Source organism: Diadema antillarum, unplaced genomic scaffold (assembly GCF_040938485.1).
Source record: "Diadema antillarum isolate AM-2024a unplaced genomic scaffold, OU_Dant_1.0 seq00001124_RagTag, whole genome shotgun sequence".
In the NCBI taxonomy this organism is placed as follows: domain Eukaryota; kingdom Metazoa; phylum Echinodermata; class Echinoidea; order Diadematoida; family Diadematidae; genus Diadema; species Diadema antillarum.
The window spans coordinates 375981-400370 of NW_027271938.1; the positions used below are offsets into that span (position 1 = coordinate 375981).

The following is a 24390-nucleotide window of genomic DNA, read 5'->3' on the forward strand; positions in this document are numbered from 1 at the left end:
CGATCCTGATCCCTCTTTGGAACATGTAGGGAGTACAATGTACGTCGGCCGCTGGCCAGAGTTCAGGGTACATGCTGTACAGGTAAACGGCTGATCCTCAGCTCGTGGTCTCTCACCTCCCTGATAAAACTATATTGTATTATGAAAACTAGTAACAAACCTCAATGTTCTGCAACCACGTATCATCACCCCATAACGACTTAACAAAATGATGTTCTCCGAGAAATGCATTGATTTTGGGAGTGCCCATACTGCTCTTGGTATACATTGACTTTGTGGAATACAGGAGTACGTAACAAGTGTCGGTAAAACAATGGTGAGTTCTTGCTGTCGCCTGATGAAATACCAGTACTAAAAGACGAGCCTACTTCTCACAGTAATCTCACTTTCGTCATATCGGCGAAATTTCGTGATCCTCCTGGATGCTACTTTCATCAACTTTCCCATACTAAGCTGAAGTTTTACACACCTGCTACGTATGTGATCTAATATAGTAAGCTATGTAGTTTTTCCGTAAGTTTACACTCTCAAGAAACACAAATTTATGTGTGCATTGGACTGATAAAAATCCCTGGCTCAATGTTCCAACCAGCTAGCTAGCTGTGAGCAAAGACTGCACTGCAGTGAATATGAATAGCCCACGCTTCCACTCGTCTACCATGTTGAAGAGAGGTAAAATACACATGCGCACTACTGACCCAAAAATCACAATGTTTCGTGAAGCTCAAACTTTGCATGCTTTTGAGAAAGTGTAAATGGTGGAACCAAAATATCGCGATTTTAAAAATCGGGCTCTTAGTAGGTGTATTGCGGCTTCTGTAAAAGTGGAAATTTGTGCGCATTTCGCGCAACCAGAAATTAGCGCGAAAATAAATGTATGCAAATATTTTTGCTTGCCATATGTTCCCGTACTTACTGTCTTGATTCCGCAGAATTAAAAACATTCGAAACTCTTCTTACTAGGCCGAGCGTAAAAAAAAATTGGTCGCGTGAAAATATCCACTTTTACAGTTGGTGGTGCAGGTGCTGGCCGGCGGGTGGGGTAGTCGCATCAGTGGACACTCCTCCTTTGTGGAAACCTACCCTGGTAAGGTTTCGAGTGTGTGTCTGTTCATACGCTACCCCTCATTCTCTGATGCGGTTTCATTGTCCAAGGCGAGAAATTTTGTTCTCCGGACATTGTTGCAGCATTGCTGCAATGAGGTCTGTTAAACTAGGGCATGAGGTCATAAGTTCGGGGAAATTATGGTACATGTTACCAGTTTCTTCAGTTTTGTCTATGTACGTAGAATTTTTCAAATTTTCTCTTTGCCTTGCTCCATATTGCATTTATAAATGTGTGATGTGTCCCACCATACTCAATATGCACATTAACCATTTGTGTACTTTGTGTACCAGTTGAGTACCAATTGGCACAGAAAGTCCCATTGTGTTATACACATTGTTCGAAGTCCATAGGACAGAAAGGGTTAACTATTATCTCAGTTCAAGTTCTGTAGCAATGTGTGTTTGTCTGCTATCTTCTTGACAGCTGTTCGATCTCCTTGGCTTTGACTGCTTTGAGCTGATTGGACAGCTGCTGACCAATCGAAAAGACATCGTGACGGAGGCCACTCAGACCAACTTGGCCAGAATAGCTGCAGGTCAGAATATGAATAGAATTTCCAAGTATCTGCAAGTTTCGAAGGAGGCAAACTCTACATGAAGATTATGAATCTCTCTACCATAATCTTGTCATAGACAATTTGTACAGTAAAGTCACATAGGCTGAAATTTGCAAAGGTTCCTTAAATCTAGTTTGTAGGGCATGCAAATTCAATTGTAAAAAGTGATGATTGAAAGTAGTGACATAAAAGTAGTGACACATCGTTTGTACCAGCAGACATCCAGTAATTGGTGTGTGTTTCTGTTGGCATGTGCAAGGTACGCTTATATGCCTACAATATTGGCGCTTGGTTTAGTTCATGTTCTTTAATAACCAAAAAATTTTTCTTTCGGTGAATGTGCTTTTGTGAATGTTGCCCCTGTGGGTCTTCATTGTCCAGATATTTTGTGGTCAGTCAGTAGGTGCAGGTCTTCAATACCAAAACTTTGTAACTAGACAAAGAGCATGAGATAAATCAGAAGAAGTTCCTGTCCTTAGAGTAGGACCATCACAATAGAACCATTGAAGAATGGATTCCAAACATATCAAGTACGTACAACTCCACCCATTTGTGTTAACCCGTTGAAGACAAGTCCTGAGAATACTCGGGAAGGCATCTATGGGAAATGAGTGTTATAGCAAAATCAGTCTGTCCTCAATGGGTTAACATTACTTGTCAAAGATGTGTGTAATGGGCAATGCTGCTGTCCAGTCTAAAGGAAAAGGATTGCAAAATGCAGTCTTTAAATGCCATCTTTACATTTTGGCCTGTTTTACAATTGAGTACTGGTCCGACGAAGTGGATCAGGAATGTTGCATGGCGATAAAATAAGGATGAACATGCAGACATCTTTATCGACTGATACCACAGAGGGACGCAAGGAGCGCCTGAGTAACCAGAAGCCGACCTACGCCACCCAGGTGACCATCCAGTCCGAGAGGGAGAAGGAGCTGGAGAAGGCGCTGCGAAAGGAGGAGAAGCGACTGCTGAAGAGAGAGGCGAGGCAGATTGGAGCAGAGGAAGGAGGAGGAGGAGGAGGAGGAGGTGGTGGAGGGGAGGAATTTGACCCCCAGCTTTTGAGAGCCCAAAGGTGAGATGATACCAAAGAGGTTATACATGTAGGTTTTTTTTTTGTTGTATATTGTACAGTATATTGTATAGTTGTGTATATTTCAACATCATAAGTTTTGTTTGTCTCCAAAATGTTTTGTGTAGGTCAGATGTCGTTATTCCTCTATATTATGTGTCGAAGATACTGCATACAAAATCAACATTTCAACCATGGCTTCCTGGCGGGGAGGTCTGCTCTCTTGAAGTGCTCCTGTATCGTTATAGCTGCGATTGCATGCGAGCATCCAGATTTACACCATGGTCACCTCAAAATGTTCTTGTGTCTGATTTTGTCAGAGAAAATGCTCTCAGGAATGCAAAGCGAGCCCCTCTCTTCACATCCACCCTTGGTCTGGAGAAAGTAACCGGTGCCCCCAGGGAGTGCTATCCAAATGTCTACGACTCACTGGCCACAGCACAACTCTCTTCATCGTTCATAGCAGGAACCAAGGTGAGAAGCATTGAATAAAAAGTTGATAGTAGATTTAAAGTCAATGCATTCTAAAGCGCTTTTTGTCTTTTTGTGTTTGAAGTTAGTGTGTAGGCAAGGTGTTTTTGTTTCCCAGGTTCTGTAAAGAATCGCCATCATTTCCTCTTGTCCTATTGAGCAGTGATACATTGTAGTGATTAGTTACATGGCCTGTAATGTTAATTCTTTTCCACTTTTGGTCTGTCCACCACTTCTTTTTATATCTGTCTATCTATCTGTCTGTTTATCTATCTATCTATCTATCTATCTATCTATCTATCTACTGTAAAACGTGGAATTTTTGTGTGCATTTTAATTTCGCAAATTTCGCGAGCGCCAAGATTCGCGAAATTAAAATGCATGCGAAAGTTCTTGTCTACACTATATGCATTGAATGCCAGTGGCAGTTCGCAAAAATTTTATGCTGCAAAAAAGGCCGTCGGCTCCAATTCGCGAAAAATTGATGCCGCGAATATATCATGTTTTACAGTATCTATCTATCTATCTATCTGTCTATCTATCTATCTATCTATCTATCTATCTATCTATCTATCTATCTATCTATCTATCTATATGTCTGTGATTGCATCTATCTTTCTAAATGGTTTATTGTCTATCATTCTCTCCATTTCTTTGTAGTAATCTTTTTGTTTGTCTGTGAATTCATCTCCATTTCTTTTTTTACGTATAATAGTCCATTCCTATATCCATCCGGTAATCAGGAAACATAATGTAGTGCACCTTGATGCAGGAGTTGGTGAGATACTCGGGCATCATTGCAGTAAAGGCATAGGTATGACTGTTTAGCAGATGTAGGAATATTCAACATCTCTGATGTTTTTCCCCACTGTTCCCCCAGATGATGCTGCCATGTGGCTTCCAGAAATCTGCCAACAAAATCTACGAGGAGGTGATCATCCCCCCATCTGAGCAGGCGCCCGTCAGCGTGGGCAAGAATCTCGTTCCAATATCACAGCTTGATGATGTGAGTCCCTAATTTTTCACCAGTAATGCCAAGGTCTTTATCAGCTATGAAGGCCAGTCTCTTTCATTACGTGGAATGTATTTCACTCGTATGCTGTTTAGGTCGATGTATGATTCGATTACCCCTGACTGCTGAGTTCACTGATTGACAATGGCAATTCTAGATTTGTATAGTATGACTTACTGTAAAAGTGGAAATTTTCGCGGTGTTGAAATTTTTTGCGCATTTCGTGCAACCAGAAACTAGCGCAAAAATAAAAGCACACAAATATTTTTGCTTGCCATATGTTCCAGTAGTTGTTGCCGCCGAATTGAAAACACACGAAACTCTTCTTACCCGGCTGAGCGCGAAGATATCCTCTTTTGCAGTGATACAAACTAGTTTGCATTAGCTATTGCTGTGAAGTACCACAGTATCCTCTTCTGAAAAGGAGAGGTAAATTTTGCTCTTGGATATGCAAGATTAGGTGTACTATCTGATGTGTCAAAAGCTTGTCCAGTCATTGCTTGCATTTGCCACTGTCGAATAAAACTTCAATGAGATGATAGACACATTAACTCTTTATGTGCTATGGTGGAAACCCCTGTGTGCCATATTTATTCTGAGATCGTAGCATAGTCATGCTTTTCAAATCTATCTAACATTTAGATTTTTATTACCCTGGACATGTAATGAGCAAAGTTGTAGAGAAAATGCCCAGCCTTGCTTTGATGAAAATTGTTTGACGAATCTATGCCTGTTTTTTCTTTCTAATAGTCTGAAGCTGCATAATTGCAGAGGCATGACTTTTCACACAAAACAGTGACAGAAACTTAGAATTTACTTGTAAATCCAGTAGGGAACACCACTTGATAATCGATTACCACATTGAATGCAAGCTACGTGTGAGAGGAATGGAATCGTGAGAAACACTTTCATTTTGCTGTGGCATTTGCCGATTTATCGATTGGCTAGGGCGCATTTGTGCGTTGAGCAGAATATGCAAACTTGGCATGCCGTCAACTGAGTCAGGCTTGCGAATCTGGCACACAAAGAGTTAGTATGATAAGACGAGGGTTTTTTTGCTGCATTACAAACATACATGTTGGGTTTTGAACTCCTGAAATTTTTTCTAGATTGGTCGGGTTGCTTTCCAAGGGATGAGGAGCCTCAACCGTATCCAGTCGGTCGTCTTTGAGACGGCCTACAACACCAACGAAAACCTCCTGATCTGCGCGCCGACCGGCGCCGGGAAGACCAACATCGCCATGCTGGCGATTCTCCAAGAGGTCAGGAAGCATGTTCAGCAAGGCGTCATCAAGAAGGATGAATTTAAGGTCAGTCACAGACTCTTGACATGTTCACTGGATTCGAAGACAGAAAGATTTTTCGCCATGTTACTCCTCTGCTGTTGCGCATTCAAGAAATCATTGGTGAACTTTGCAGCACAGAATCTCAAAAAAAAGTATTTTCTGACTTCCTTGTTACTGTATCTGTTTGTTTCTGTTTCGTGTTTGTTTTTGTATTGTTTGCATTTGTTTTCATGTACGTTTGTTTGGAAATTATTACAATTGTATGTGGGAATGGAAATATGGAAGGGTTTTGCTGTTGAACTGAATTTCACTCAAGTTCCAGACAGTGTCATGCTGTGCACACTGTAGATACTGTATACGCCAAATATTATGCTAGGTTTTTAGTTTCACGAAATTTCGTGAGTCAAGTGCTATTTGCAAATTCAAAAGCATGCAAAAATGTTAACTCTGATCCCAACATGAATGTGACTTGCACATATACATTTTTCCGCTGAAGTCCACAATTGCGAATTTAACCAGTCATGAAATTGTCATAAAGTCCCGATTTGCTAAAAATTAGACTTGCTAAATATATGGCACATACAATAGTAGACTACACATATGGGACGTGTGTGTGGGAAGTGTACAGCTTGCCTCATAATGTAGCCAATCTTGTACTCTGCTGTTTCATCTGTGCAGATTGTGTATGTGGCTCCCATGAAAGCGCTGGCAGCGGAGATGGTGCGCAACTTTGGCACCCGCCTCGCGCCACTCGGTCTTCTGGTAAAGGAGTTGACCGGTGACATGCAGCTGACCAAGAATGAGATCATGAAAACCCAGGTGAGATCCTAATGTCACAACAGACATATCAATATAAAACCATTTCGTAATTAGCTCATGTGCACTTTATAGGTACAAATGACTTTTCAAATTCGTGAAATTCTTCCGTCAAGATGTTTTCATTAATTGGAAAATTGCCCTAAATCACTGTAAATAATTCAGTGTTTATTTATGTCGATGTAGGGTAATTTGTCAATTAGTTGAAATGATTTTTCTTTTTTATGCCTCCGCCACGAAGTGGTGCCGGAGGCATTATGTTTTCGGGTTGTCCGTCCGTCCGTCCGTCCGTCCTTCCGTCCGTCCGTAATAAATTTTGTGGACAGGGTAACTATCAAAACCTTTTAAGGTATCCTAATGAAACTTGGCATGTATGTGTATTAGGGGGTGAAGTTGTGCCTATCAACTTTTGGGTGCACATGGTCAAGGTCAAAGGTCAAAAGGTCAAGGTCAAATACGTAAAATTTCACTATTTCCTCCATATCTATGCAATGCCTGAAGATATATTTTCTTGAAACTTAGTGTATACATGTATTACCCAATTAAGATTCTCTTGTGAAAGTTTTGGGTCATGAGGTCAAAGGTCAAAGGTCAAAAGGTCAAGTTAAAATATTAAAACTTCGCTTTTTTTCTCCGTACCTTGGAAATTGTTCAAGGTATCTTCATGGAACATAGTATATAAACATGTACTGACTGGCAGTTATTATCTAGAGAATCTAGGGTTCATAGGGTCAAAGGTCAAGTGCAACACTTCAAATTGTCACTATTTCCCTCATATTTATGTAATGCCAGCAATTTTTTTTTTTTACACTTGGTGTATGCATGTATAACCTAGATTATCTGGAAAGTTTCTTTTTCTCTTTTTTTTTTTTTGGGGGGGGCGGGGGTTTGCCTCAAAGGTCAAAGATCAAGGGAAAGTGCTGAACTAACTTTTTCCTCCATACTGTATCTCAGAAGTGGCTCAAGTTATCTTGAAACTTACTACATATTTATGCATGTTCTGCCTGACAGTGATTATCCTATGAATTTTAGGGTCAAAGGCCAAAAGAAAACGGTAACAGTGTACTTTTCAGTACAGAAATTACACTTTTTCTCCATACCTTGAAAATTACAGTATTCATACACTTATGAATGGGTCAAAGTCAAGTTAAAGTCCTTGAATCCCCAAATACATGCTCTCCTATTCATCTAATTAAACCTAGGTAAAGGAAGGTGAACATTCAACACATTTGTGACAAACATGTAATTTCAATATTTTGCCAATATTGTGAAAATGTAATTATGCATTGTCCACATATACTATAGACCTATTAGGAGAATCATGCATTATGGCGGAGGCATAGCAGTCGCCTTAGCGACATTTCTAGTTCTCACTTGTTTTCAAAGCAAAATAATGCATAAGTCAGTGTTAAATACCACAAGAAAATTACATCTGTAAGTTCAAGCCTTGCCAACATAGGCCCACTAAAGTGTAAATCCTTTATATTGTAGGTGAAATAGTTGTTTTAATGTTTTGACATGAATGTAACTACTTGCTTTCTTTTGAATATCAGCCATTTATATGATACTCGGCAATGTAGTGATAAAAGATGATATGTCTTCTTTGCACATGAACAAATCTTTGCTCACAAACCCATTGGATTGTTTCAATCATCCAGATGCTCGTGACCACACCCGAGAAGTGGGACGTTGTAACCAGGAAGAGCACGGGTGACATCGCTCTCACCCAGCTGGTCAAGCTCCTCATCATCGACGAGGTCCACCTGCTGCACGACGACCGTGGCGCCGTGATCGAGAGCCTGGTGGCCAGAACTTTGAGACAGGTTAGGCTTGAGTCATCAAAGGTTGTAGATACCGATGGGGTAGGGTTCACAACTCATTGTTCACTGTGTACTGAAACACTTCCCCAATGGAATTACCCAACAAGTTTTAGGGGAAGTGTGCTGCAGAAATTATAATCTGATCATTGGCAAATTGGCAACTCATGCTGGAGTGATGTCATCACTGATAGGCTCAGATGTCTGAAAACTGATTCGCCATGAATAGAGATTACCTAATATCTCCTAACTCCCATTGTGTCAGCATGGCCTTCCTATTGGACTATGGCACATTGCTACACCTGAGTGGGCTTGCTAACTTTAAAACTACCATAAATCATGGTGTATTTAACCACACATATTTTCCCACTGAACTGGTCAAAATCAGGGTGCGGTTTATACATCGTTACAGACAATACTTATTGTATGTCTGCATATAGTGTGCAGACAATGTTCACTAATGTTTACAATCTACCATTCTCAGCTTGCCTGTGGATAGTTACAAGTAGGATGGTTGAATGTTTAAATATTTTGGGCATTGTACTGTAAATTTCATTCTTTTTTTTTAATAAATCAGCACATTTTCTCATGAAGACATTTCACTCAACTCAAGCAACATGTCAGCAGTATCTCCATCCATTGCAAGGCAGTATCTGGTGGACTGTATTTTTTGCCTGACGGCTGAAAAAGGGGGTTGCAGTTAACCCTGTTGGGGACAGACTGATTTTGATATAACACGCATTTCCAATAGACACCTGCCCGAGTATACTCCAGACTCGTCCTGAACGGGTTAATACATGAGTGCGGTCAATGCACTGTTATTTTAATATGGTAGGTCATGTTCAGATGGGTTACTGATGACTGATGCAAAAGCTCTGCAAATTAAGCAAAGTGCCTGGGCACATAAGGCTAACATCTGACTCCCTTCTCCCTCTTACATGAAAGACCTCAGATGTAATTCCAAGATACTCTTTTTTTTGGTAAGTGGTTGACAGTGATTTTGTGTATGTGTATGTGTCCAGGTGGAATCCTCACAGAGCATGATTCGCATCGTAGGCCTGTCGGCAACGCTGCCCAACTACATTGACGTGGCTCGCTTCCTCAACGTCAGCCCATACATTGGCCTCTTCTTCTTCGACTCTCGCTTCCGTCCCGTCCCGCTGAGCCAGACATTCATCGGCATCAAGACCAGCAACATCATGCAGCAGCGCAAGGACATGGACATGGTTTGCTACGAGAAAGTTAGAGAGTTGGTGGACAGGGGCCATCAGGTAACAGATTTCTCCTCTTCACAACTTCTTTGGCATCTCTTCAGCTGCCTGTTGGTTTCTTCTACGATTCCTGTCTTTTTTCTCCCCATTCTTCTTTTTCTCATTTTTTTCTTTTCTGATCTTCTTCTCTTCCTCCTCAAATGCCTTCATGTCTTCTACTCAATTCTCTTTCTCTTTCTCAATTTTTTCCTTTTCTCTTTCCCTTATTTTTCCTCCACCTCATTCTTTTTCTTCCATTGTTGTTTTTTTCCTTTTTCTCGTCTGTATTGTCATTTTCACCTTCTCTTTCTCCTCCTCCACGTTGTTCTTGTTCTTGTTTTTTTCTTAATCTTCCTCTTCTTTTCTGCTTCTTCTGCTCACTTTATTCTCCTTCTTCCATTCCTTCTTTTTATTTTTTATTTTTCCTCAACTTTGTCTTCTCTTTTTACTCCTACTTCTCTTTCTTCTTTTTTCTTCTTCTTTTTCTTCTATTTTCTTCTTCTTCAACTTCTCTTTCTTCTTTTTTCTTCTTCTTCAGCTTCTTTAACTTCTTCTTTATCTTTTCTTTATTCACCTCTATCTTCTTTTATTTCTCTGTCCTTATTTGTATTATCTTTTTACTTTTGCAACCACATCATTGTGTAGTCAACAAATTTGAACAACAGTAGTGATTTTTGACACTGTGGTAAAAAAAAAAAAAAAAATCCTAACTGAACTTTTTGCCCGATCATTTCTCGACTGGACTACAGCCAATTACAGCCATGATGCTGAGCTGTTTCAGTCATAGTCCACTTTTCTCTGTTGAATAACATTTATCTTTCTACCATCCACATGTACAAAGTTCTTCAAGGACTTTAACTTTCAATTCTTTAACACCATTTATGGAGTATGTAAGAATTATTTTCGCTAGATATCGAGCAGCTGGTGAAACTTCAGAAATCATTCACATGTTGCCTTGTTGGTTATCCACCAATCAGGCTACTGCATATGCCAAATATTTCGCTTTTTTGTTGTTGTGAATTTCGCGAATAGGGTGTTATTCGTGAATAAAAAAAAACACAAAAAAATTAACTCTCCTTCCGCATACATTTCTTCATTCAGTACTGTACTCCGCAGACAGGAATTTAACCACTGTCGAAATTGTTGGGAAGTCCCAATTTGCGGAAAATCTGAGACTCGCTATATGGCATATATTACTTGAAGCCAAAATCAGCAAAAGATAGTACATTCCACAATAAAACATTCGTCACATTGTAAGAACAGAAACAATTGTGGCATGAAATGTTTTGCAAATTGCCACTGCCATGCAATGCATTGAGTAGACAAAAACTGAACTTGCAGTTTTCTTTCGCAAATCTTTGCTCCTTGCAAAATCTATGAAAGCTTCATGCTCGCAACAATTTCTACTTTTACAGTAGTCGAGACACAATGCGCGCACATAATTCCTCTTTATAGTTTTCCACTGAGTTTATTGCTGAAAAGTTTATTGGTAAATACTCCAATATTTGATGCATCATGCGTTACCCCGGGGTAACGTAGTACCCCGAGGTACCACATTGTGTAGCGCCACCTCTCGTCCACTCGAGGACAGCCACAGAGAACTGCATGCACTGTGTTTGAGTGTACATAGTCATTCCCATGCCACTGCATGTTATACTATGCATGCATGGTATGCTGTGCTAGCAATAGTGTGTGCTTCAGTGCTGTACAGTGCAGTGCAGTGCAGTGGCTAGCGCGCGCTAGCTCCAGCACCAAAATAATTTGCCACTTTTTGGCAACCCAGGGTACAACCTTAAAAAAAACAAAATAATTCAACAAAATGGCTGATTTTTATTTGGTACCCTGGGATACCATTTATGTCATCAAATACATTGTAACAAGCAAAATTCCAAATGGTGTAAAATGAATGTTATGGTCCTGCCAAGTACTATGTCTTAGCTTTAATGAGCTATGGGCAGATTGAGAAATGTAAAGAAATTTCATATCCGTCCCCTCTCCCCTCTCTCCACCGCCACTCTTCTCATTGTTGTCATTTCCTCTTCCTGCAGGTGATGGTCTTCGTCCACGCACGGAATGCCACAGTACAGACCGCCCTTTATCTACAGAAGACAGCCAAGGAGGAAGGAGATGCGAGCTTGTTCCACGCAACTCAGTCTTCAGACTACGGATCGGCTTTGAAACAGGTACTCTTTCTAATAGACGTTTTAAGCTTTTGTGGACCAGTGCAAGCTACATGTATGGTAGCACAAGGTTTCTATGAAGAAATGACAAAGAGCTTGACTGTGTAAAGGCAAGCAGAGTTTTTAAATTTTTGCTTACCTTTAATAATATCAATGTCAATGATCACAGATGATTATCATAGCCACTTCTTTGAACTGAATTAAGTCATTGTTAAAGGGATGGTATAGTTTTGGTTGAGATAGGGCTTTAGGTTTTCAACGTTTTGTGAGCTGATGAAAAACTTCATTTGAAATATGAAAAAGCATGCAATTTTAAAAGGAATTTAAAGTTTATTTGATGAAAATTAGTTTTGAAATGGCTGAGATATCCAAAAACAAAGAGGTCCAAGTGAAAGGTGGGACCCACCTTTTATCAAGACCACTTTGTCTTCCTTTTTTTTTTTGATATTTCAGCCATTTCAAAACCGATTTTCATCAAATAAACTTTAAGTTCCTCTCAGCATTGCATGCTCTTTATTATTTCATATTAAAGTGGTTTCTAATCATTTTTAGTTAAAGTTAAAATCTCTATCCCCCATCTCAACAAAAACTATACCATCCCTTCAAGTTCGTTTAAATATGTCGGATTATGTGTGCCATTCTGTGATTGTGCCCAGATTGCCAAGTCCCGAAACAAGCAACTCAGAGAGGTCTTCCCCGATGGGTTTGGCATCCATCATGCCGGGATGCTGAGACAGGATCGCAACCTGGTTGAACGCTTCTTTGCTGCTGGCTACATCAAGGCCCTGGTGTGTACTGCCACTCTCGCCTGGGGCGTCAACCTCCCTGCTCATGCTGTGGTGATAAAGGTTAGTTTAGCATTTCATTAGTGGAGATAAGATATATTGTAGTCAGTACCGTCCATATCATCATCTTCATCACCATCATCATCATCATCATTATCATCACCATCACCATCATCATCACCATCACCATCATCACCATCATCACCATCATCACCATCACCATCATCAACTGCATCATCGTCATCCTCATTATCTTCATCATGATTATCACAGTAATCACTGTCATCACCACCATCACTACCACTTTTCATAACTATGATTGCTGATCTCATCATCATTTTAATATCTTCCTCATCGTCATCGGTATATTTGCCACAATTATCATTTTCATTTTTGTCTTTCAATTTTGGTCACTGTGCTCATTATTACCTCTGCTTGTGTTGTTCTAGTCCTCAATTATGTCTTCTAGGCATTTTTTTTTGCCACACTCTTCTAGGTATTGTCGGTGATTGATTGTACTTGGATTTCTGGCAAAAAAAAATGTGTAAATATTTGTTCAGACAGCTATTAAATACTTTAAATGATGGAATTTTAGTGCAAACAATCCATCTTTGGAAAGAGAACAAAATAAGACTTACAATTGTAATGGCTATTCCAGTTCAGTTGGTGTCTGCTATGCTAAACTGAATCAGAAAATATCAGTAATTTGATTAGACTTTTCTGTCTTACATATGTATCAAACAATAGGATGTAATGTGCATACATATCTGGTCTTTAAGGAGTGCTGTTTCACTTCAGTGTACTCAGTAGCTGTATAAAACCTTGGGCAACTACAATGTATTCATTCATTCAAGCGTATGGCACTAAGTGTCTGGTTGATACCGTTTGCTGACTATTGCTAGTCACCTGGGGCGAACCACGAGGGATCTGCATCATTCGCCTGTTGTCTTGTGTGAGTAGGTAGGGGTACCGCTTCACTGGGTTGGCACCCTGCTCTTTGCGATGAATGAATGAAGTGGGTTCTTTTACCTGCATGTGTCGTGGCTATCACACACACATGGCACCTCCATTTAATGTCCTATCAGAGGGACAGAGTATTTTGCCTCTTACTAGAGGGGACGGAATGCTTACAACATTGCTCAGTGAGACTCGGGACTGGAACCTGGTGCTCTTGGACGTGAAGGTAGACTGAGCCATATTCCCGCACTTGCCTCCAAAGTAGCTGGATTACAGGCGCACGCCACAACGCCCGGCCAGGGCAACTATCATGAACAGTAATCAAAATTAAGGCACTGCAGATCCCATGAGAATTCAAACGTATGGTCGATTCAATTACAGGTCACATGTCAGCACTCAGCCCATCATATTGCTCTTGCCTTGACGCTTATCATCATCACCATTGGTATTATAACCACTGTCATCCAGCTGCATTTTCATTTTATCACTATCATCGTCTATCTTACTATTCTTCTGATATGTTTCTTCACTGAAACTGCACAAAAATGTTTGTAATTGTATGTACGTATGTGTGTATGAAAGTTTGTGTGCATGTTAGTGTGTCCATCAGTTTCTGCTTTTTTAATGTCGTTTTAATTCTGGTTGGTGGTATCCCAGGGTACTCAACTCTACGATGCCAACAAGGGTGTCTTCAGGGACCTGGGAATCCTCGACGTGTTGCAGATTTTTGGGAGAGCCGGCCGCCCCCAGTACGATCACTTTGGCGAGGGGTATATCATCACAAGCCACGACAAGCTCAATCACTACCTCTCGCTCATGACACGGCAGAACCCCATCGAGAGCCAGTTCATCAACAGCCTAGCTGACAACCTCAATGCCGAGGTAAGAACCTGAGACCCCCCTTGAGCCGGAGACGTTGTAATGTCTTCCGGAGGAAACTCCTCAATTGAGAACCTAGCCCTGATACAAACCTGCTCCATGATAAAGATGTGCCCATTCACAAGCTCATATTCTGACCAACATTTCAAGCAGGGTCCCATTTCATAAAAAATGTGATTAGAGCAACTTTTGCTGGAATGGCAACTTGCCATACATTGTAGCAACAGCCAACCAAGAAGCAGGATTCTTGTCATTACCATGACAACTGCCATTCCAGCAAGAGTTGCTATTATATCAACTTTGTATGAAATGGGGCTGAGATGAGTTCATGTGAAGTGATTTTTGACCATTTTAGTGTCCAAAAATGTAATGTGGCATCCAACTGACATCTGAGATTCACTGTTTTTGTTATTTAAATGCCACTTAGGTTTCTCTTCATATGAAATGTCATAACCTGTATTATTGTTGTTATTGTTATTATTATTATTATTGTTATTGTTATTGTTATTATTATTATTATTATTATTGTTATTATTATTATTGTTATTATTATTATTATTATTATTATTATTACTGTTATTATTATTATTATTATTATTATTATTATTATTATTATTAGTAGTAGTAGTAGTAGTAGTAGTAGTAGTAGTAGTAGTAGTAGTATTATTATCATTATTATTATCACTATTACTATTATTATTATTATTATTATTATCATTGTTTCTATAAGTCACATTGTCTTTCAAGATGTAATATTCATATAAGAACGGCATGTTCAAAACTACACATTGTATGACTCCCAGTGTAGGATTGCATAAAATGTTCTACAAGCCTCCAAGTTGATGTAAAAAGCAATATAAATATCAGGTTGTTTATGAGCAAAGGTGTTGCTTGTTGCAGAAAGAAATCAGGTGGTGATCTTTTTATTCGAAGGCTGATGGAATCTTCATGATTTTTGGAGTAGATTGGAGAAGAATAATCTCCAAGACACATAGCACAAGTTGTATGTTATTCAAATTAATATTTCCTAGTATATTTATGATGATTGTGACATTGGTGGTATTGCATTGCATTAATCATCATGATGGTATCTTGGATTTTGGCAACTGTAGTGTAATTTGTACTACAGTTGAACCTCTCTTATCCGGACAAGTCGGGACCGGGGCTCATCTGGATAAGGGATTTGGCCGGATACGGGAGACTCAATGCTTTGGACATGTACATATACATACACATGTACTGATGTAGCCCATTGTAGTACCACATGTAGTAATGTGTATATTGCAACCTTTTCATTGTTACACTCAGTAACAGACCCCAAAATAGAGGTTCGTGTTTGCAAGAATGAAATCATTTTCTTTTATAAATTGTTGGGATGATTTACCTAAATAATTATTAAGAAATGTATCAAGTAGATCTTGAAAATAAACAGTACGAGTCGACGAAACTACGTTTCAAAATTCGATCATCACGGCTCGGCAAAGTCGACTGTAGGTCGCCATTGTTAGATGGTCTCCCTCTCTCTCTTTGTGTGTGAACAATTTTTGAGTGTTCAATGTCATTCGTTGCTCAGCCAATGACTCGAAACAATGCATGTCTATCTAGTCATATCGACGGCTGTGTATGGACCTATATGTGGCAATGCGATATGAGAGAACTCGAGCGCATAATCTGTCCATGTTCTTGCGATGATTTGGGGATGTTTGGGGGTGTTAAAATGTTTGAAGGTAAGCAATTTGGAAGGAAATTTGATGTAATGTATGTTAATCATGTTGGAATTGATATGAAATTCATGTGTGTTTGTGTAGGAGTTCTCAAGGAGTTGGGAATCCCCCTTTCCTCCCGTAATTGTTTAAAAAAAAATCACGACGAGATTGCGTCCGTATAATAGAGAGATCCGGATAAAGGGAGGCCGGATAATAGAGGTTCAACTGTATGTGAATCATGTGAATACATGTTAGTGACAAGAATACTGTCTAATTACTGTAAAGCAAGATATTTTCGGCAGCCTGAAATTTTTATGGATTGAAGCCGACAGCCTTTTTCGCGGCATACAGTTACGTAAAGTATTTGCAAATTGCCACTAGCATTCAATGCATATAATAATAATAATAATAATAATAATTGCATTTATATGGTGCTTCATACTGACGTTTCTAAGCGCACTTTGCTACTCATACAAATAGACTAGAAAACACAATAACATTAACAAAATTAACGTTAACAGTAACAAAAGAAGAAGAAAGAAAAGAAAAGAAAAGAAATATAGTGTAGAAAAAAACTTTTTCTGGCATTTATTTTAGGAGTCTTGGCTCTTGAGATATTCACGAAATGAAAATACATTTGAACATTTCTGGTTTTACAGTAGGTCGGTGTAATAATGGCAACTTAAGAATTATTGCTGCTACCTGCATGATGCAATATGAGATGAGTATGTACATTGTTGCTGTGGTATCTGTGTGATCTGCAATAATGGCAAGACTCATCATGAAGTAGTGCCTAGGGAGAAGGTTGTCAAGTGCTAATCTCTTTACTCTGTGATGTCTGCATCCCGGTAGATCGCCCTGGGAACGGTGAGCAACGTGGAGGAGGCGGTGCGTTGGCTCAGCTACACCTACCTCTACATCCGGATGCACCTCAACCCCATGGCCTACGGACTCATGTTCAAAGATTCACAGGTCAGTGGCCACAGAACCCACTTTCCAGTTTCTTGGCGCTAAGAAATAAACTCGATGCGATACTGGCTTCAGATAGTAATTGCAATTATTGTGCTAACACGTGCCAAGGGACATGCCAAGGATTGCTTGTAATTCTTGTTGATTTATTCCTATAGATATTAAACTGGGGTGAAAGTAAAACTCAGGTGCATTTAGTCCCAAATAAAGCAAACCTTGCCAGATTGAACCACAGTGGCATGCTCTGGTTTGGTTCAGGGAGCATTCAGTCCCGTTTTCCTAACCATGTCACAAGAGTATTGGTTTTGTACCTTTGAGGCACACAAGTTTGATGAAAGCTCATTTGATATTTTTGTCCTAAAAGAAAACATAATATTAACACATACAATGTGGTATTTCATTTACATTTTACTTTTATCCAAATGATATGAGATTATTTTGCCAATCAACATGCTTCAACTTCCAGAATGATCCAGGACTGACAAAGTTCCGCAACGACTTGGTCACCACAGCAGCACGCAACCTGGATAAGGCTCGCATGATCCGCTTTGTGGAGAGCACGGGAGACCTGCACTCCACAGACCTGGGACGTATCGCTAGCCACTTCTACATCAAGTACGCCACCATTGAGAAGTTCAACGAACTGATGAAGACAGTGATGAGTGAGGCAGAGGTGTTCTCAATGGTGTCTCAGGCGCAGGAGTTTGAACAGATCAAGGTTTGTCTTCGCTTGTACTTTCCTCATTGTTATTCTTTTTTGTTTGCATGAAATATGTTGACTTTCTCTTTACTTTTTTGTTCTTAGTGACAGTGCAACAGTTCAGGTATAAGACAATGTGTAAAATAGCAAGCAATCTGGTACATTGTGAAATAGTGAAATAGTGTTTCTTACAGTTTTCAAGACTTTCTTTTTGGGCTGCCATAAATGAAACCATGCATCGGTTACTGATGCTTGAAATTTTTTACAGATGTATGGCTAGCCATCTCTTTGCCAAGTGCATGAACGGCCGCCAAGCGCGCGAACATGGACTACTTGTCACTACTGTGCAAACGGCAAGCCATCTCTTGCTAAGTGCGTGAATGCTTGTGTGCAAACTCTTTGTTTATACAAAAACGCATGACAATGTTTTTACTGCTTCTTTCGCCAGTGATCAAGCGTGCTGCCATTTAAAATTAATTCATGGCTCTCGACCAATGAGATTGCAGGATTCTCTCGACCCGTTCTGTAATGTGTTATTTTCGTCTCACATCAGGTGCGAGAGGATGAGATAAGAGAGCTGCAGGACCATTTGGAGGACGACTGCGAGATGCCGGCAGCGGGAGGGGTGGAGAACCCACACGGCAAGGTTAACATCCTCCTCCAGACGTTCATCTCCCGTGGCAACGTAGACAGCTTTTCGCTGGTGTCCGACTCAGCTTATGTTTCCCAGGTAAAGGGTTTTCAACACAAATTTCAACACAAAGGTCCTATCAAAAGGTGGGACCCACAATTTATTAGGAACATTTTTTACTTTGTTTTTTCAATATCTCCGCCATTTGAAAACCGATTTTCATCAAATAAACTTTGAATTCTTCTGAGAATTGTATGCGCTTTCATATTTCATTTGTGGGTTTTGATTATCTTGCAAAGAGTTAAATTCTAAATCCCCCATCTTAACCAAAACTATGCCATCCCACGGGTAAAGTCATTCTATAGGGAGAACCTGTTGGATTTGCAATCATACAATATGCTTGTAGCAGAAAAATGTTTGTGAGATTGGGGCGCCACATACCAAGAGGTCAGCTGGCCTCATGGCGATGGTCTTCAGAATGCATTCACAGGCCAGCAATGTCAGTAGCATCCATGAGTAGACTGTTGATGCTATAATTCTTAGATTTTCTTTTATTCATAGAGGCTTGTATGTATGTGGAGATCTTGTTTGTACGCACGACATCCATAAATTTCTTCTGGTTTCATAGTTATGTCTTTCTTATTCCTTGTCTTTTTGCCTTGTCCTTCCCTAATTTGCATAGATGCATTTTGTGTCTTCAATGCCTGGTTAAGTCTATGCAAAGAAATTTATTGGGACTATTTGCAAGATATTGTGTTGGTGCAGTATTGGTGCATGAGAGCTGTTTGCAAGTGACTGTAGAGAAGTTTGGAGTAAAAGTTAGATATGATTATATTCATTATTGGAAAATTGAGCAAAGAAAATGGGATTCCATCGGGATTCGAACCCGAGACCTCCGGATTGCTAGCCCGGTGCTCTACCGACTGAGCTATAGAATGCCCAAGTTCAGTGTTCGTCCCAGAAACCCTAATTAATTCTCAATGCTTGGATGGTCAGAAGCTAAAGCAGTGCGCTCTGTGTGTGACATACACGCACGCACTTAAACCTGACGTAAACCCGGAGGATAATTCAACTTGGGGATAAATGCGAGGGATCACCGAAGTGATGCAGCTTTTTGAGCAGCTTTTTGATTATATTCATGCAGACATACTGGTTGAGGTTGGAAGAGGCCAAATGTTATGGTGCAAGATAGAGATCTGTGTTTCCAAAATTTGTGCAGTAACACAACATGGATGGATTGCAGTCATGCTTGAAAATAATATATCGTCAGCCTTACACCAAAAGGGCCTTAAAGAACTTCCCCTGTTATGCCAAAAGGGCACTAATAGTATACAAAGTCTATAGCATTAAGGGCCTTTTGGCATAACAGTGGAAGTGGTTTAAGGTTCTTTTGGTATAAGACCAACGATATATTCAAGTGTAGTAAGTGATAGAGTTATTTATTGGCTTGATATTTAAATGGATGTGCTGAAGTTTGAAGATCGAGAAATAACATTATATGCCACTGTTCCAGCCTTGTAACCTTTTACTTAAATATTGCGTTTGTGGTGCTTTGTATGCGTCCATGTCCAGAATGCTGCTCGTATCATCAGGGCCTTGTTTGAGATCACTCTGAGGCAAGGTTGGCCCATCATGGCTGCTAACCTCCTCACTCTCTCCAAGTCAATCGACCGGCGGCTCTGGGCTTGGGAAAACCCCCTCCGGCAGTTCTCCAACCTCTCCTTTGAGATCCTGCGCAAGCTGGAAGGTGCAAAGCTTAGTGTGGAGAAGCTCAAGGAACTGGAGTCCAAGGAGATTGGTAGGTGAAAATGCATCCAAGAGTTCATTACAACTGATTGACAAATTGCCCTACATCGACGTAAATAAGCACTGAATTGATCAGTGTTTTAGTAGTAGCCATGATAAAAATCATGGGCGTACATACTCGAGCAGGATTTGAACCTATGACCTCTTGATCACCGGACAGGCGTCATCTCCACTAGACCACCAAGCTTTCTCCTGGCAGCAAGTGTTGGGTCTAACCCTTATAGCATGCAGCGGGTACTGCGTAATTATTCAAATCATGAAATTATTCCGTCGAGATGTTTTCATTGCAACTGATTGACAAATCAGTTGCAAACATCTCGACGGAAGAATTTCATGAATTTGAATTCATCCGAGAGTTCACATAAAACCAGGAATCAAGACAAGTCAGCATCAGAAATGCATTTTAGTAGTACATGCATCACTTGTTTCCTTCAAAGCTTGTTTCCTGTATTGTTTTTTCAGTTCATGGTATATTTTCGTAGAAATATTGCTTCTTGATTTTGATGTTGATGATGACATGATGGTGACCATAGATGGCATATTTTTCTCTTTACTGATGTTGGAAGAATTTTTGGTGTCAGTTGAAATGTTTTCTGCATATGGTGCAAAGATTAGGGCAAGTGTGACCAAAAGTGCTGGCAAAGTATTTCTCTCCTCATTCAGCATCTCCTCATCATACCTCATCCCACCCCAATTTCTTATCTCTGTATAATACATCATTCCTTTCTCATACTTCATACCTCATTGTCATCCCCTTCAATATGCCTTATACCTCATTCCTTTAAGGAATATCTGTCATCCCCACTAATACATCATTCCTTCTCAAAGCTTAAACCTCATTCCATTTTCATACCTCAATTGTCAGCCTCTTCTAATACCTTATTTCCTTCTCATACATCAAACCTCTTTTGTCACCCCCTCCTTATCCATCTTCCCTCTTTCTACACCCCCACCCCCATTCTTCTCAGCCCTCTGTATTCCCCATCTCCTCATTCGATGTCCCCAATCTTCTTATCACCCCATCCTCCACCCTCTGTGACCCAGAGAGTCTCAACCTCCAGACTGGATGAATGTGATATGACAGATAGTTTAATGCTCGACCCCACACAGGTCACCTTGTGCACCATGTCAGCATGGGGCCCAAGATCAAGGCGTGCGCCCAGCAGCTCCCCTCCATCCTGCTAGAGGCATCCATACAGCCCATCACTCGCACCGTCCTGCGGGTGCGGCTCACCATCACCCCGGACTTCACCTGGAGTGATCGGGTGCACGGGACGGCCTCCGAGTCTTGGTGGATCTGGGTGGAAGACCCGGAAAACAACCACATCTACCACTCAGAGTACTTCCTCCTGCAGAAGAAGCAGGTAACATGGATGATAACACGACATAATGCTCCTACAACAATTGCTGCTGTCTTATTTTCTCCTAGGACTGAAGGGGTAGAGTTTGGGTTGTGATAGGGCTCTAAGTTTAGTTTGATGTGAGTTCGTATTCTCCTCTTATTCTTAAATTTTTTATTTTTTATCATGCCATAGGTTTTGAACCAGGAGCCTCAAGCGCTAGTGTTCACCATTCCAATCTTTGAGCCTCTCCCATCCCAGTACTATGTCAAGGCAGTGTCAGACAGGTGGCTTGGCTCAGAGACGGTGTGTCCAATCTCTTTCCAACATCTCATCCTCCCAGAGCGACATCCACCCCACACAGGTAGGTTTTGATCTCACGGTGGGGGTTAGGATAGAGATACTGGTGGTGGTAGTGATGATTATGATGACGATGATGACATGGATGATGATGATGATAATTGATGATGGTGATGGTGACGATGGTGATGATGATGATGATGGTGATGATAGTGATGATTTTGATGATGATGGTGATAATGGTGATGGTGATGATGATGATAATGGTGTTGATGTTGTGGTAATGGCTGCATTGATCTTACAACAATCAAGACAAGATCCTTGTGATAATGATGGAGATGATGGTTTTCGTGAAGACTGATGTATCTTGAATAAAATGATGATGATGGTGATGATGATGACGATGACGGTGACAATGATGGTGATGATATGATAATGATGATGATGATAATGGTGATGATGATAATGATGATGATGGTGACGATGATGATTGTGATGGTTGCATTGATCTTACAACAGTCAAGACAAGATCCTTGAGGTGATAATGATAGAGATGATGGTTTTCATAAAGACTGAGATGTAGCTGGAATAAAATGATAATGCATGTGATGGTGATAATGATGATGATTATTGCCTCTGTGGCAAGGGCTGAGATAAGAATGAAGTGATGATGATAAGTGTGATGATGATGATGATGATGATGATGATGATGATGATATCATACAGAATAGTCTGAGGATGTCAATTCTATTTGTAGTGAGTGATAGGACAAAAATAAAGTTAATTGCAAAATACAATTTTGTAAGTCCATAAGGATGGTTGATAAGTATAGATGAAGAGTTCTCTAAATACAACTTTTAGATGTGTTTAGAGAACTCTTTATCTATAAGAATATAGCCATGATATTGATGACGACGATGTTACCAACGATGATGACAAAGATGATAATGATAGTCATGGTGAGGATGTGGACTCTGTCAGTGATGATGGTAGTGATGATACACTTTACCACCCTGATGATGATGATGAAATGAATGAGGATGATCACTGAAAGTTGATAATAGATGAGTTGCGATGTACTGAAAAGGTAAACATGGCTTTTTATGTAACGTCTATCCTGCAGAGTTGTTGGACCTGGTGCCCCTACCAAAGACTGCTCTCAAGAATGTGCAATACCAAATGCTCCAAAAGTTTGACTACTTCAACCCAATCCAGGTAACCATGGCAACAATATTTTGTGAGATCAAAATGTGGTGCAAGTTCTGTAGTCTTTAGAGACTAGGTGTAGCTTAAGACATTCCTTATATTATTGTGTTCCCATTGTTATAAACTGATGATAGCATAAAGTACAGATGATTTTTTTTATAGATAATTCAATGTAAATGTATGGTTATTATACAACATGGCAGTACACACAGATGTGTTATAAGAATGATTTCCAGTCATTCATTTTGTATGGTAAAGTGATTGAAATAATGACACTATGCTTGCATATTAGTATATCACTGATAAAATGAGATATTTGTATAGAATAATTTTAAAGGGATCGTATAGTTTTGGTTGAGACCTAATTTCAGGTTTCTGACATTCTTTGGCGAGATAGTGAGAAACCTCTTATGAAATATGAAAGAGCATGTAATTCCATGAGGAATTCAATGTTTATTTGATGAAAATTGGTTTTGAAATGGCTGAGATATCCAAAACAGAGCAATTCTAATAATGTGTGGGACCCACATTTTATTACGATCGCTTTGTTTTTACTTTGTTTTTGGATGTTTCAATCATTCCAAACCGGATTTTCATCAAATAAACTTTGAATTCCTCTTAAAATGGTACGTATGATCTGTACTATTTCATAAGTGTTTTCTCGGTATCTCGCAAAAACTGAAAATCCCAATTCTCATCTCCACCAATACTGTACCATCCCTTTAATGTAAATATTCCAGCTTTATGGGGTGCAATATGATGTAGTTATTTCATATGTCAGATATTTTTTTTCTCACTTCTTTGAAACAGACACAGATATTCCACACACTGTATCACACGGACCATAATGTTCTGCTTGGCGCCCCCACTGGCTCAGGAAAGACAGTTGCAGCTGAGATTGCCATGTTCAGGGTTTTCAACGAGTTTCCCAAGACCAAGGTAAGAATTGATTCAGTGTGGTGCACACACTTCAGTTGATATCCATCCATTCCTTTCTCTGTTTGTCTGTCTTTTCAACTGTCTGTCTGCCTCCCTGCCTGGCTATCTATCTACTACTAACATACAGTTTGCATTTCGGGATGTTTCTTACTTAGATATCCCCCCCCCCCCCCCCCCCCCCCCCCCCCCCAAGTGTTGTACTATCTTGTATTTTGTCTAATTCATTTTTGGGAATAGGTCAAATATGTCTCCTCCATACTAGAGCAATTGCAAGACAAGTGATTTCCCATTGATGTTATCATGCCAAGATGTTTGTTTTTTTGGTTTTTTTTTTGCAAGTTATTTCACATGGTGTCAAATTATTATTTCATGTCTTTCACAACATTCATTAGGAATTTCCTTTTGTTAATTGAATTCAAAACTTGAAGGTAGAAATGATGGAATTATATTCACTGATTTATAGTCACTAACTGTAAACTTCAAATGAGTGTTTTACATCACACTCTATGACTTTCTCTTTTGATTGTCTTGTACATTGCTTGTCAGCATGTGTAGGTATCTCAATTTGAAGTGAAGGATTTAGATAAAAAAGATTGATGCTATATGT

General features: G+C 39.9%; 1 protein-coding gene and 1 non-coding gene across 2 annotated transcripts in view; one reads left to right on the plus strand and one right to left on the minus strand.

Annotated features, from left to right (window-relative positions):
* LOC139743955 (activating signal cointegrator 1 complex subunit 3-like) overlaps positions 1-24390 on the plus strand; it is a 61333-nt gene that overhangs the window by 4071 nt on the left and 32872 nt on the right. The window contains 19 exon segments of the mRNA XM_071654424.1: positions 1532-1643; positions 2517-2736; positions 3054-3207; positions 4085-4210; positions 5326-5526; positions 6181-6321; positions 7977-8141; positions 9158-9406; positions 11434-11568; positions 12222-12413; positions 13965-14189; positions 16745-16864; positions 17328-17579; positions 18115-18291; positions 19765-19990; positions 21109-21362; positions 21534-21702; positions 22762-22853; positions 23655-23783. Of these exon segments, the coding sequence (XP_071510525.1) occupies positions 1532-1643; positions 2517-2736; positions 3054-3207; positions 4085-4210; positions 5326-5526; positions 6181-6321; positions 7977-8141; positions 9158-9406; positions 11434-11568; positions 12222-12413; positions 13965-14189; positions 16745-16864; positions 17328-17579; positions 18115-18291; positions 19765-19990; positions 21109-21362; positions 21534-21702; positions 22762-22853; positions 23655-23783 (3339 nt within the window).
* Trnaa-agc (transfer RNA alanine (anticodon AGC)) lies at positions 19056-19130 on the minus strand. Its single transcript has one exon. It is a non-coding gene; the product is annotated as a tRNA-Ala (tRNA).